The sequence below is a fragment of the Uranotaenia lowii genome, unplaced genomic scaffold, assembly GCF_029784155.1.
Source record: "Uranotaenia lowii strain MFRU-FL unplaced genomic scaffold, ASM2978415v1 HiC_scaffold_680, whole genome shotgun sequence".
Lineage (NCBI taxonomy): Eukaryota > Metazoa > Arthropoda > Insecta > Diptera > Culicidae > Uranotaenia > Uranotaenia lowii.
Window position 1 is genome coordinate 8,517 of NW_026598623.1, and position 14,636 is coordinate 23,152.

Genomic DNA, 14,636 nt, shown 5'->3' on the forward strand with positions numbered 1-14,636 from the left:
ATATTAAATAAAAAGGTTTTCTACATTTTTATGGTATCATTAGACATTTTTGTTTATTTTTAAAATACATGAATTTTCCGAGTTCTGACTGTTTTAAAGAAAGTAATTTTTATTGGATTTTGAAAAACTGTGGCGTGGGCCACCTAATCCAAATTGACTAGATAACGTGCACAGTAGACTGAGTCGATTTGGGGATATTTTTGAATCTCTCAAACCCTGGGGCCTTTAAGATACGATATAATAATACGATGTAATGATATTCGACAAATTTGTTCAGCGGAAAATTTTCTTTAAAGAATTTATAAATTGGCACAAAACCTTGAGCAGATTCGGTTCCACAGATGAAACAAAAATGATGTTGATTTTTCAGTACAAAATAATCAATTTTCCCATACAAACCTAAAAGTTCAAATTTACTAATGTAAACGTTACTTAAAAATTATGGATGAGTTTATGATCAAAACGAAGCTTTTAAGATATTGACAGATGATAAGATAAGATTAAGAAACAAGCAAAAATTCCCATATGAATTTTGTGAACCTATTTGGTCAAACTCTAGAATATTACAAAGATTATGAAAATGAAGATTTTATTTCAATGTTTAGCTTTCCCGAAAACCGGAAGTAATTTTGACTTCTGAAAAAAAAAAGAAATTGAAGTTTCCTTTTTGTCAATTTTTCTCAATTCTGCAAAATATGGGAATTAAGACAAATTTTATATAGGATAGGATAATATAGGAATTAAGAGAAATTTTAATCAAGATTTTAAATGAATGGAATCTTAGATACATATTTTTAAGAATAATTCAAATCGTTTTGGAGTCTTCAACTTAGTTGTGAAATGAATCAAAATGTTCAATATCAAATGTTCAAAGACTGAATAATGTCAGAAATAGCTGTAATCTTGTCTATGAAAATTTAAAAAGATTGTAGGATTTAATTTTTTAAAGCGTTGTATTTCTAAAACATTAATATCTAGGCAAAGTCTGAATCCTTGATAAATAAATAAATTTGAAATGTGTTTAAGCTTTCATGTAGGTTTATGACCCCCATCCGCATTAGATTTCATTACCCTAATCAGCATTAGGAGTGTCAATTTGAAACCAAAAGCTCAAATCGTTATAACTTTTGGCGTGTTACAGCTAAAGTTACAAGTTTTCTCGTTATTCAGCATGAAAGAAAAAAAATCCGAAAAAACATGCCTCACGAAAAAAAGTGAAAATAACCCAAAAGTCACATGGGACATTTTTGCTTAGAACGGCAGTTCAGCGTCCTGAAATACTCGCATTATCGCACTCAATGGCTTATTATAGCCGTAGGATGTTCGGTGGACTTGATTTGATAGCAACAAGTGAGATCGTAAGGTCCTTGAAGGCGCACTGAAGCTTATCATTCCCAGCAAATGTGGTGACTGGACCTCACCATTCAATACTTTAGCGACGAATGTCCTTCGGCGGCGTTCCAGTGTATCAAACGATGTGTATTGCAAAAGGTTTGTACTCACCGATCTACCAGGCATAAACCCGTGCTGTTCAACGGCAACATATGGGATAAAGCTCGTAGTAGTGTGCCACTAACGATGATTTCGACGAACTGGTAATACCTCGATACTGCTTTACGTTTCGCCATGTTTTTAAAATCGGAAACAAAAACGATTTTTTCCATTTTTCAGGAAATTTTTGTTGCTGCGTTCGATGAATAAATGTAATAAATAAAAACTTTAACTTTGATTTAAAAGATATTTTACGTTGACTTACAAGAAGAATAAAAAAACCGAAAAATCGAATCAAGTTTGGTTGGTCGTGTAAAAATGTGGATCAGGGTTAGCTAAATTAGATGGATTCAGGATGAAGTATGGTAAGTGTATGTTAAGTACCTGCATTTTTACAGGACCACGACCGACGGATGGTTTCTTCATAAAAAGAAAAAATATTTCATTTTATTTGAAGAGTGCCAGTTATCAAAGTCAAAGATAAACCTTTTTCTATATAGACATTCTTCCAGTTATCAAAATAAAAGGCTAAAAAAGTTCATTTTTGAAGTTCAAAATAATTAGTAACTTAAAACATTCATAATACAACATGTTCAATTACAACGAATTTCAAGTTTTGTTGTGAATATTGAAAGCACAAAGATAATACGAATTCAGTTAACATTGCGCATAAAATTTAACTTTTAAGTTGCTACTTCGAATCATTTTTCGAACTTTCTAAAGATAAATTAAAAATCATGATTTTATAAAATGAAAATTAATGAAACGTTTATAAATTTTCAATCATAGGTTTTAAAGTTAAAAAATTTCAAGCTCTGAATATTTTGTCGCTATCAATTGAAATATTGGTCCTGGTAGTGGTGGAAACTATTTAGTAGAAGATTATGTTTGCAGACCACAAAAATGAAGATGAAATACATAAGTGTTTTAACATTTTACATGGATTTTTTTTAATGAACTCGTCTTACCATTTTCAAAACTTATTAATAGTATTCAATTGAAAACTCAAAGAAACAGCATTGGTAGATTTAAGCGTCCTGGACTCGATTTTTTTTTGTCAAATTTTGTCTATCACCTTAAGTTTTGATGATATGGAGTTCAAATAGCTTTAAAATGTATTAATTTTTAGTGAAATCAATCATTGATAACTGATGAAATAACAAAACTACGTTAAATGCAATATCAGGCTCTGAATTTGTTTATTATACCTATTTCATTCAAATAAAGAATAATATTTTAAGGTGATGATGCATGAACTTAAAAAAAAATTATTCTACAGCTTTTAGAAATTTGGAAAGATATAATTACAACTATTTCTGACATTACTGAATAAAGTTTAAACAAATTTGAATCTATTTTTTTTTAATTGTTCAAACCTGCAAAACTATTAGATTTTTGCTTTAAAAATATCTCAAATTCAATTTTATTTAAAACCTTTTTAGCAATAAGGAAAAGTTTATAAATAGAAAACCTCTGTAACATTTTTCGCCGAACTCATAAAATGACTTGAAGTCTTGGGGAAAGTTGATAATTGATTTTGAACCATTGTTGTAAAATGACATGTTTATGTTTTAAAGTTTTGTCAAAAAATGCAGAGATTTGTTAAATGATTTTTAAACAATGAATGTCAATATTATACACATTCTTGGATAAAGCTTTTATTTTTATTATACTTGTTAGCATGAATGATTTGTATTACTTTAAATTCACATAAGTTTCGTTTTAACACATTGAGGACCGCGACGAATCTTGGCCGGGAAACATCAAAAATCGGCATTCTATATCTTTAAACCCTCTGGACCAAATTTTCATAATTAGATATACATGAGTTACCAAAAATGCTGTGTTTAATTGTGTGCAATAGGGTTTCATTGTTCAATTTATAACATTTGAGTTATGTCTTGAAGTGCACACTCGCGGCGAGCGAAAAAACGAGATATCTTAACACATTTGGTGAGAACATCGAAAAATTATAAAAATGTATATACCAATCAAATCAGTCCATTTTAGTGTAAAGTAGAGTTAGTGGGTCATTATTGCCATGCAGCAAAAATAGTAAGTTGCCATCGAGGAGTTTCTCGACACAAACCCTTTCTAAAGGCTAGGTTGATATTTCAAGTGTTAATCAACGATTAGGGGGAAGTCGTCAATGGCCGGACAACATAGATTTTTCGAAAACACAATATCCTAATAATGTTTTAATACCATGAAAATAAAGTAAATAGTAGCTTGATATGGTGTTAGAAATATGGTAATCCAATCTGAAAAAGTAAACCAATGATAGGCATCTAAAGCTTTTACCTAGTAGTAGTGGTCAGTTTTTTCGGCTTGTAAAATTTGAACTGAACATGAATGACATCGTTGATTGGTTATCTTTCGACTACAGTAGATATAATATAACAAAATAGAAGTTCAAACGAAATATTAAGAAAATTAAAAAAAAAGTGCGATTTCTCTATGACCGGACACCAAATTGTTGTCTATGTCCGGGCAAGAAAATATTCAAGATTATAGATGATTTCAACTTGAAACTTTAATTTTTTCGTCTCTATAGCACCCTCAAATGGTTAGCAGGAGATAAGGATTCAATAACGAAACTATTTTGGTCCTCTGAGAATCTTTAAATTTTGCTGTCCGGTCATAGACAATTTTTCTTTAGTTTTTTCGAAACAAATGTTTCATTCTGGTTTGTCAAAAAAACTTTTATGACTGGCTTCATAGAACCTTCAGTATTGGAAAACACATACTCACAAGACCTGTGCAACTGATTTCAGTCATTTTGCTACGTTTTTGTGCCATTGGTGGCAACTTTGGTGAAGTAATTCGTAGTGTCCGGCCATAGACAACACTTTTGGAAATGAGTGAAAACTAACATGAAATGATTTCTCTTACCACATGAATATTTTGTAAACTATTTTTTTTCTAATATAGTTAAGTGATCATAACATTGATACTCTTCAAATCAGAAGGGGAATCAATATTTACAAAAATCTATTTTTGAAGTTATTGCTTGAAAACCTTAAGTGTCCGGTAGTAGACAACTTCCCCCTATATAATACACCGAAAAAACTTTTCACATGAACGCTACGTGAAAATATACATAGATTTTTGCCACCATGAAAATCATTTAAAATCTACGTGAATTTCAGGTAGCAAACAGAGCTCATGCAGCAAATGGAATTCACGTAATTTTTATATGAGTTGCAAGTGAATTCCACTTGAAGCACGCGAGAGGGGGATTTGCTCTGCTACATGCGACTCACGTAGATTTGAATAAAATATTAACGTATTTTGTTTTCTTTCGCATACTTAAAAAGAAAAAAAAATTTAATTTTGAAAGCGATTTTATTTAGCGGTGTAAATAAAAGAACATAACTTTCAACATTTAAACTTCACAATAAACAAAAATTTCATTTCACTTTAACTTACGACTTACGGCGCCGGCAAGGAAATTGTATTCGGTGCGCCTCCGTTGCAGTTGCTTGTTCGACCAGCAGCTCAGACTCCTCAATCTGTTGAAATGACAGAAGATTGAAATAATGATCATACAACAAAAAAATTACTACTTACAAAAAAAACAGCTTCTAGATCACCAATAAACCTTTCATTTGTCAGCTGAGCGTACTTAGATCCACGCCATATTGAAAACTGTGTTCCTTCACATAGATTTTACGTGAATGAGCCATTCAGAGCTATGTGAACATCACATAGAATACACCAGATTCGTCTATACTTGGCTGACCACTTGATTTTCACGTAAATCGAATGTGTTTGTGTTTTGTCAGCATCCAACTATGTGAATTTCACGTAAGAATCAGGTGATTATTTATTTGCTCTTACGTGCTTCACGTAAATCAAGCAAAAATTCACGTAATGAGTGGCTACGTGAAAATCCAGGTGAATTCAACGTTCCTTTTTCGGCTCAGTGTAGGTACTTATTTACAAACGATTTTTTTTTTTTTGAAAATAGATTTTTAAATTGATTTGCAAATTGAACCATACCTACTTTGAATTGCGTTCAACTTAAAAATCAAAAAAATAAATGGATCTCCTCTCCTGATATGTATAGATGTGATGAAGTCAGTGTTCTGAATATCACTCATTTTCAATGAATGTTTCTGATTGCACTTCGCACCTGAACGTACAGCGGTCGGGTTTCGTTATTGATTGCTACTGGACCTACCCGATCATCGATCGTTCAATTCATCGCTAAAATACAGATCACCTCGCACGATGCTTGCTGTCAAAACAGTGCAGCACCATCATCAAATTGGAATATCACCAATGCGCAATGCATATGGCGAATCTTGTTGGTCTTCGATCAGGAGTGAATGGATCAGGCAGTGAGTGAATGATACATGAAGCTGATCATTAGCGTATTTTGTTTGATTTGATATAAAGCAAATTAATAAATTTATTTGTTGTTATAACGTTTTTTAACATCAGTATGATCAAAATCAAATTGCAGTTGTGTTTGTGAGGGAAAGATGTTCACTTTCGCCGTGTTTTTCAATTTTTACAAGTTCTCTTATTAAAATGCCGTACGTCACGTTAAAACTACTGAGAATTTATGGTGTCCCGCACAACTGTTTGATTTTTCTCGTCCTGCAAAAAATAATTTTGAATTTCATATAATTCAGGCAGATACTGAGTGAGCTACATTCAGAATGGATCAGTTTGTATCTCACTCATCTCCGATATGCGATGTTTGCTGAACCGATGATTCCTGAATGATGCGACTCGGTTTGCATAGCTGATAGGAGCGCTGATCGAGATTGCATACCAGCCAGGCGAAGCAGTAGCGAGAGGCGCTATCCCATTATACAATCGGAATGTTTCCAACAGGAAACGCATCCTGAGTGTTTGTTTTGATTGATTTTCGGACCATTGGATGAAGTGCATTCTCGGAGAAATAATATTTCCTTCAAAGTAGTTTCGTGATATGTGAAGATGAAACATATTCTAAGCTCTTCGACAAAATGCTTAAGTGTGACTATCATCGCAACATTTAAGAATATCATTTCCATAGATCTTAGAGATCGAAGAAAAACCAGGCAACCTATTGGTCTTTTGTGAAGATTAGATAAGGTACACCGGGGTAAGTGTGGACGCGGGGTAAGTGTGGACGCGGGGTAAGTGTGGACGATGGCTATTAAAACAATACTATGCACTATTTTTTCAAACTTTTATTGCAGAATGTTCAATTTACTTTTTGCAAATTTTCTATTTTCAACTACGATGTCGAGGTGATGAGCATCTTTTTCAATTGCAAATTTTTCGTTAACTACCTAGCTGGCTTTTGATGAAAAACTCTACATCGAAACAATCCTCACATTCGAAACAGCCAGTAAGGAAAAGAAACGGCGATTAAAAATGAAGAAAAAAGAGTTTATTCACAAAAAACTAAAATTTTGTCTTCAAACCCTACCTGGGATAAGTGTGGACGGCTTTATACAGGCTTGACATTTACATATTTTTTCAATTTTCTGTCCTTCATCCAATACAAATTAGCTATATTTAGCATTTGGATCATGAAAAGTTGGGTTGTTCTGGAATTCGTATATATTTTCCAAAAAATCTGATTTCGTGTGTTGCAACATAAATTACACACAATAATCATTGAAAGATGCCTTACTAATAGCACCATGAACTTTTTTCAAAGTTTTGGACGGTTCGACCAATAAAATAACGTATTTAACCAAAAAAACACAAATTTGTTGAAAATTTCCTGAGAAATCAAAGGGAAAATCTACCGTCCACACTTACCCCATAAAGCGGGGTAAGTGAAGACACCAGTAGTCCATAACAATTTACGTGATAACTTTTCTCGCTTTGCTTCTTTCAAGCTCATCTTTTCAGCGTTTGTAAATAACATGTTCTGCATCACATTGAACGTAATTTTATCAAAATTGACCCACTGCTGATTTTTTAATGATTTTTTAAATTTGAACTATACGAAAAACCGTCCACACTTACCCCGGTGTACCTTATAGCAATTTAATCAAATCAAATCTCGATAACTATTTTTTTTGTTTTTTTTTTCTTGGGGTTTTTAAACCAATTGGTTTATTCATCCCCATATAACTGTTTTTTTTTTAATTTGAAAACTTTGTTAACGATAAGCGAGTTATTTCGAGTAAGAGGGACGGCGGGAGGATTAAATGTCTGTATTTTACAGAAAAATTAGGGCACCTGGCAACCCAGCTTGATACTAAGCTTGATATCCTTCGTCGTTAGTTAGTTCATCTTGATTTTGTACAAGTTTGTATGAAACAAAAAATTAGACAATGAAACAATTTTTATTTTAGTTCATATTGAAAAGTATAGTTTTATTTTAACAATTTTTAATAAGTAAAACCAGGAGTGAACATATTCTAGTATAACATAAGTGGTTACGAATAATATATACTCTATTACAGCAAAACGCATAGATGATGCCTAATTTCATAACATTTCCTTGCTCGATATAATTTTTCTTCATCTTTTATATTCATGCAGACAATAAACAACGGAAAGAATCCATAAATTACCGCTAAAGAAAACCAAATAAAAATGTGATTTATCAGATTATTCATTTTACAATAAAAAATCAAAACTTATCTGCTGAATAATAATCGTAACGCAATACTATCATTTGGAAATAAAAGATTTTATTTTTTGTAAATTTGACTTTCAAAGGGATTTTGAAAAAATTTCCTTTCTTCCCATTCGATTTTTGAAAGATATTATAACTTATAACAGATCAACGATATTCAATTCTAAAAATATATTAACGAAGTGCTCGTTATTTTTCTCTCATTGAAACATTCTAAATACTTAAGAGTTTTTTAAAGATGCGTTGAACGCGAATAGCTCTAATGCTCATAGCAATTATTTTGAAAAGAACAAAGTCTTATTTTAAAATATTAGATATCGCTATCTGTACTTTAACACTGGCTATTTTTCAACATTGTTGAAGATGACTGCAAAATAACTCCCAAGCAATGTTGAACCCTCTAGTATTTTCTGACTTAGACGATTTTACCATCTTCGATATGGTTCTCATTAGCGGCCACTTCTGCAAGTGTAGCGAGGGCAAACAGTGCGTTTGCTCCATCAGACAGACCGTTTTCGATGGGACCTTCCACATTCCGACGAGTGATGTTCTCTTTGCGTGCTTTCCGTTTGCGACTTCCAACAATTTTCTCCTTTTCTTCGATAACAACAATGCGAGGTTTTACAGTTGATTTGAATTTTCCTTTAAATTAATTTTTTTTAAAGAATCAATAAATAAATAAATGAATCAAAATGTACCTTTGATTTTTTTCTTCTTTTTCTTAGTATCTTTTTTCTTAGTAAGATATTCATCTAGATCGAGTCCTGGCAATTCGTTAATTTTCCTGTCCAAGTCGAACTCCGATACGTCAAAGTGTTTGGGTTCATCCTTGACTATTGTAGCTGAACTGGCTGACGGTTCCAGCAAGTTTTCATGGACGTTGCTCGAATCAAGGTGGATGAAATCTTGGTTGATACTGTTTGGTTCTGTCTTTACATCAACGGTAACTATCTCAGCCGGTGGTTGTTCCTCTCGGACGACGGTGGCACTTTTCATAGTCTTTTTAGAGCTGGAATTCAACTTTGTAAGGGTCATAAATTCCTGATAACGCTTGCCCTTACAGGCACGCGCAGTCTTTCTCGTACAATCGTCTTCGTAATATTCGTAGTGCATCGTATCGAAAGCTGTCTTAAACCGTTTAGTATCATAGGCACTCATCTCACGACGACTAGCATCGTTAGGACGTTTGGAATAAAAATGGTTTTTCATGTTTATACATGGTTCTAGCGTGGATTTAGTTTTTGGTGAAACAGGTTCAAAAAGTAGATAGTTTTTATCCGGGTCATGCTGATATGATAGAGGATCTGTGGAGAAAAAATATAATTGATAAGTATGTTGCTTAGCTTAGTAAGTGTTCATCTACAGTGAGCAATTGCTTACCCATAACACTTGATTTTGCATCGAATGATTCTTTCATCAAACTGTTTAATCCTCCCATTTGTGTTTCATCTGCTAACTTGAAGACACCCATTTGGGTTTCTTTTACTTCTATATCACCTTTAAAATCTCCCGTAACTAATGTCGATGAATCATGATCAGTAGCACCAGTTGAATTATGATCGTTATTTGTGCTAGTCGAGTCAAATCCGTAATTGACACTCGATCCTTCCTTTTCTTCTTCGTCATCCTTTTGTGTCAGCGGTTTATAGTAAAGGCCATCTTTATGTTCGGAATCGATAGTAAATAAATCCTGCTCCGCTTTAATCGGTCTGGGAAAGCCTGGATGTCTCAATGGAGGTGCCGGTAATTTGTACCATTTAAAATCTGGATGAGCGTTGAAAAAGGCATCTTTATACTGTAAAAGAACAACCAGTTAGAACAGTATCTACGCATATATATTCGTAAACCGTTTTACCTGTTTGGCGAGATTCGTATAGCTGGATTTTTGTTCTTTATCCAGATTGGCCCACCAATCACCTAAAATTTTTGTAATGGACCTGAAATATGAAACGTATAAATACCATCTTTAAATACTTAACTACCCAGAAGTTCAAACCTGTTTTCCAAATTCGGATGTCTGTCACGAACGATGGCCCGATGTCGTTTACAAAATATTAAGAATGCGTTCATCGGTCGTCTTGCATGATGATCAGGTGTCGCAGAATTCTCAGTTACCGATATCGGACAATCATTGCCGAGCTCTACTGATTCTACTTTGACATTATTGATTCCAGTTTTTATATCGATAGGATTGTCATTCTCTTCAGGTACCAGTTCTTCATCACTGGATGAATTGCTGCTGCTATTATCAGATTGGAGCAACTTAGAAGCTAACAAACTATCATATGATTTGGAATAGTTGTGATGCTGGGTATGTAAATCATATTTCTTTCTGCTTTGATCATCACCTGAAAATGCCTTTTTAAGACCTTGATCAGTTTTAGAACTGTGAATTTCTCCGATAGTTGCAACAGTACTTTTCTCTTTGGTCAAATCGCCTTTTGCATGACTACTACTGGCCCCGCTTGAATATAAATTGTACAAATTGATACTTTCTTCCAAGGTAAAACCATGCGACGCAGAATTTTTGGTTTGATGACTATTCAAATTGTAATTCCTATTATCAATAGCAGTGTTATTATTCACGTAGCTCTTAATATTATTATTGCCATTTACTCCAATATTTGGTACAGCATTATGCTGCTGGTCTTGCGATGTACCCATCTGACCGCCAATGATATCGGCTAAGTTTTTAGGCTGGCTGTTAAAACTATTGATCATTTTAACAGCGTCTTATTAGCGTGCGTACACGTTCACGTTTTGATATCAGTTGCTCGACAGTTCCCAAGGTACTAATAGTAGATGTGTATGCTTTCCACAGTATGTTTTAAACACACAGATTACTAAGGAGGCATTCTCATTTGCACTTTTTGTTTCACACACTAGATCCGATTCTGTTTTTCACAGGTGAGCAAACTGAAAATAAAATTTTGAAATCAGCAAAACTTTTTCGTTTACTTTCTTAAACACATTGATTATTATTATTTTGTCACTAGACAACAAGACTCGAATGACTAGGTATATCTATAATATTTGAAAGATTCACTATTAGAGTTTGTGATCCATTTGCAGTTCATATGACGTTTCGCTTATTTTGATATGTTATCGAAGATACAGTTCGTGATACCGAGCATTGGTAACCTGAAGCTTCTTGAACATTTTTTGTAGCCCAATAAAACTTAAAGTTAAATGGAAAAGTTCTTATTATTTTCACCTTAAATGCGTTCTGGTGAGCGTGTCAAGTCGAGACATTTTTTTTTGTTTATTTGAGACACTTTGCGGCATTCGTGTCTTGATTATTTGATTTTTAAAGAGTTTTGTAGATATTACATGCTTTAAGGAATTCTAACAGTGACTGTTCTTGTGATTCTTGGTTTCTTAAAATTTCGTAGACTGTTCCCCTTATATTGTGTTCATCGCATGCTTCTTGGAATCCATGGCAGTCAGTTAAATTATGTTGTATGTTAGTTTGTACACCGAAGAGTCGAGACATTGATAACGTGGATTTGATCTTATCTAGGGTGATTTTAGATGGAACGAAATGAATGCAAATTTCCAATGAAGTTAAAGCTAGTTAAAAGATCAGAGCATCCAATAAATCTGTAATAATATAGTTTCACTCACTCTGCCTATCATTATCTTTGCTTCAGAAAATATTGAGCTGATGTGATATTTAGAAATACATACATATACCAGACCAGCCGAAAGTTAGCACTTATCAAATTGTATAAATGAAGGCGTATATAATATCTGTATACGCCTTCATTTATGCAATATTAACAGAGTTGCATACCATTTCCATCGATCTAGTAGTGTATTAACCTGAACTAATAGTTAATTGTAACCGACAGGCTGCGTTCAAGTTAATAAATTACAATTATAAAATACTGATTTTTTTTTCGTTACTGTGTACTGATTTTTAACAAAACCACATGGCATCTCTGTTCATCCCAAATGCATATTTTTTGTCTGCATTGTGAACGTGTATATGAAACGTAATGATGTGCAAATGAGTGAAAAAACAATGAACCTAAACAAAACCAACAAAACTGGCTGCATTTTTAGCAAGTCTTTTTTCTACTGTAAAAACGTTATCTAATTATAGATGTTGAAATGTAGGTGCTTTATTTTAAATTTGATATCGCACGTAGTTTTAACCTTCTATTGAAAAACTTATTAGTTTTTTAAAAAACCTTTTTAATGTTTTAATCGGCCGCTAATCTAAACAAATTTTAAACAATGTGAAAGATTTTAAAGCTTGTCCCGTATTCAGCTGTTCAAAATTTACAATTAAAATTGAATCAAGTACCTATTTGTTTCAAAATAACATCCTTCACCTCCCACAAGTCATCGACGTGTACCGGTTAAGAAAGAAATTCATTCGAAATGATAAAAGCAAATTTCATTCAACGTTTCAAATGAATGAAGGTACGCACACCAATATACTGTTGATCTACCAGAACTCAATTCCAAATAAACCTATAGCTGTATACTGTGTACATAGCTGTATATTTTGGTCATTTTGGTATATGTTGCCAACCCAAAGTCACGACATTAACTCAAACTAATGTTCCTTTATTTTTTCCAAATCAGCTGTTATCACAAAATTTCTACATTCATCTTACTCAAATGCGGAGAGTATATCAAATTATTTGGCAAAAGATGTTTCTATGCATTATTTAATATAACTTACGCTTCTAATATAACGAAAAACGACCTGGTCGTGAAATGAGTTTCAAGGTCGTTTAAAATTAAAGATGGCTCCTGTAGTGCAATCCAACAGCATCGAGGAAATAAACCATAATTCGATGACTGTTTCAAGACTCGTTAAACTCAAATCAACTGAATTGCAATCTATCACTTATTGTAATAATGTTTTGCGTCACACTTCACATTAGATAATCACTTAAGAAATTAAAGCAAATAAGAGTTAAGAATTACAATTATTCGATAGTGCACCTGTGTACTACTAAGCAGAAAATGATTCTCTGATTGTTTGAGGACATACAGCCAACCAGATCGACTTGTTTTGCTTCGATGTTTACTAAATCATATTGAAACTTAATCGATAGTAGTAGTAAAGGGTGTACTACACTCAAACTACTAGCTGCACTCATTCAACATCATCGCTGCTGAACATTTTCGCTAACAAAATAGCCTTCGACGAACTTTTCAGTTTGCAATGGTCTTATTTATTGAATTTTTTTTTTGAATCCGTCCAAAATGACAGAGAAAATGTCTTTATTGAGGCTGATTTTAGCTTTTCCTCGCTGTGCAAATGGGAGAGAACATGACAATGTCAATCATTTATGTAATTGTAATTTTATTGAGTAAGAATAGCCTTTTCTGCTACAGCATAAGGTTAAGGAACTTGAGGGAACTAATGGATAAAGTTTCAATCCCAAAATAACGTTACATGAGTTTTTTTCCTTTAAGGGAAAATTATGTTTTGAATTTTACATGCATTACCAAATACTCTAATTATTTTATCAATTTATATTTTTGACATTGATACCAGGATCAATATTTTCAGATTTCATTTTTTCAGATATTGTAAGGATCACTTAGGGTAAACTTTCAGTAGTTTAGTTAAGAACATTTATTTATTTAGATTTAAGTACATTAACATTAACATCGTCGCTTCAATACCCCACTGATTAAATGGCTAAGCATTATCCTACACTAGCTTTGGACCTATTTACATCTGTAATATTTTTGAAAAAAAAATCAATTCAACTATCTTATCGCTAAGTCAGAGAACAGGAATAGATAGATTAATATTATTTCTCTGTGAGGTCAAACAGAAATGTTTTAATTGGTATCATTTCGTTCACTAATTGTTTTCATTTATAACAGCCACCATCAATAGACCACCATCATCACCATTTTTCAAAAGAGATAAATTTAGTAAAATACACGCAATTATTTAATTAGAAAGCAACTAATAAAGTCATTCGAATAAGAAGAAGATATTTTTATCATTTTTAAATATAAGTTATTTTAAACGTCACTAATTCAACATTAGTTTGCATTATGCGTATTATTTAGTGTAAACCCCGTTCAGTACTTACCAAATGTTTCCAATTATGCGTTTTGTAACAATTATAGGTATTCATGAAAAAATGACGTCACTTAATCCACAAACCAGAGAACTGTACCTTCACCGATTAACTCAATCAAAGGCAAATGTAGATATTTAACTGATTTTCAGCGCTCGATCAGAAGGTTGTGCACTATTCGTGTCATATTTTAACAGAAAACTTAATATCAAAACTATTTCACCGATAGTCAATTTATTGGCACCGAAAGGAACCAAAATTCACTCAGAAATGTTTCCTACTCAGCAGTTTTCTGGTGATAACACACACCAAAATCACTCCATTCGTGTAAATCGTGTGAAAGCAAAGATACGAAAGCAGTTTTTGGCCCTTGTGTAGGTGAGTGTTTACGTCGCTTTTACATTCCGAATATAAACAAAAAGTTCATTTTCCCTGAGTTCCATGCTTGTGTGGGAAATCAGCTGAACTTATTTTCGTAAACAAATCTAAAT

The 14,636-nt window shown here is 32.9% G+C and overlaps 1 protein-coding gene across 2 annotated transcripts; it reads right to left on the reverse strand.

The window, feature by feature from the left end:
- Positions 1-7,788: 7,788 nt before the first annotated feature.
- On the reverse strand, positions 7,789-14,428 carry LOC129760612 (HMG box transcription factor BBX). 2 transcript variants are annotated; one of them, XM_055758269.1, is made up of 6 exons: positions 14,158-14,428; positions 10,083-11,002; positions 9,942-10,023; positions 9,467-9,881; positions 8,785-9,390; positions 7,789-8,728 (listed from the first exon to the last, which is right to left on the reverse strand). In XM_055758269.1, the coding sequence occupies exons 2-6, from the start codon at positions 10,805-10,807 to the stop codon at positions 8,502-8,504; spliced, it is 2,055 nt and encodes a 684-aa protein (XP_055614244.1). In that variant the 5' UTR covers positions 10,808-11,002; positions 14,158-14,428; the 3' UTR covers positions 7,789-8,501. The 2 variants fall into 2 exon arrangements, with proteins under 2 accessions (XP_055614244.1, XP_055614243.1); XM_055758268.1 differs by lacking the exon at positions 14,158-14,428 and adding an exon at positions 12,780-13,083.
- Between the last annotated feature and the right edge of the window lie 208 nt (positions 14,429-14,636).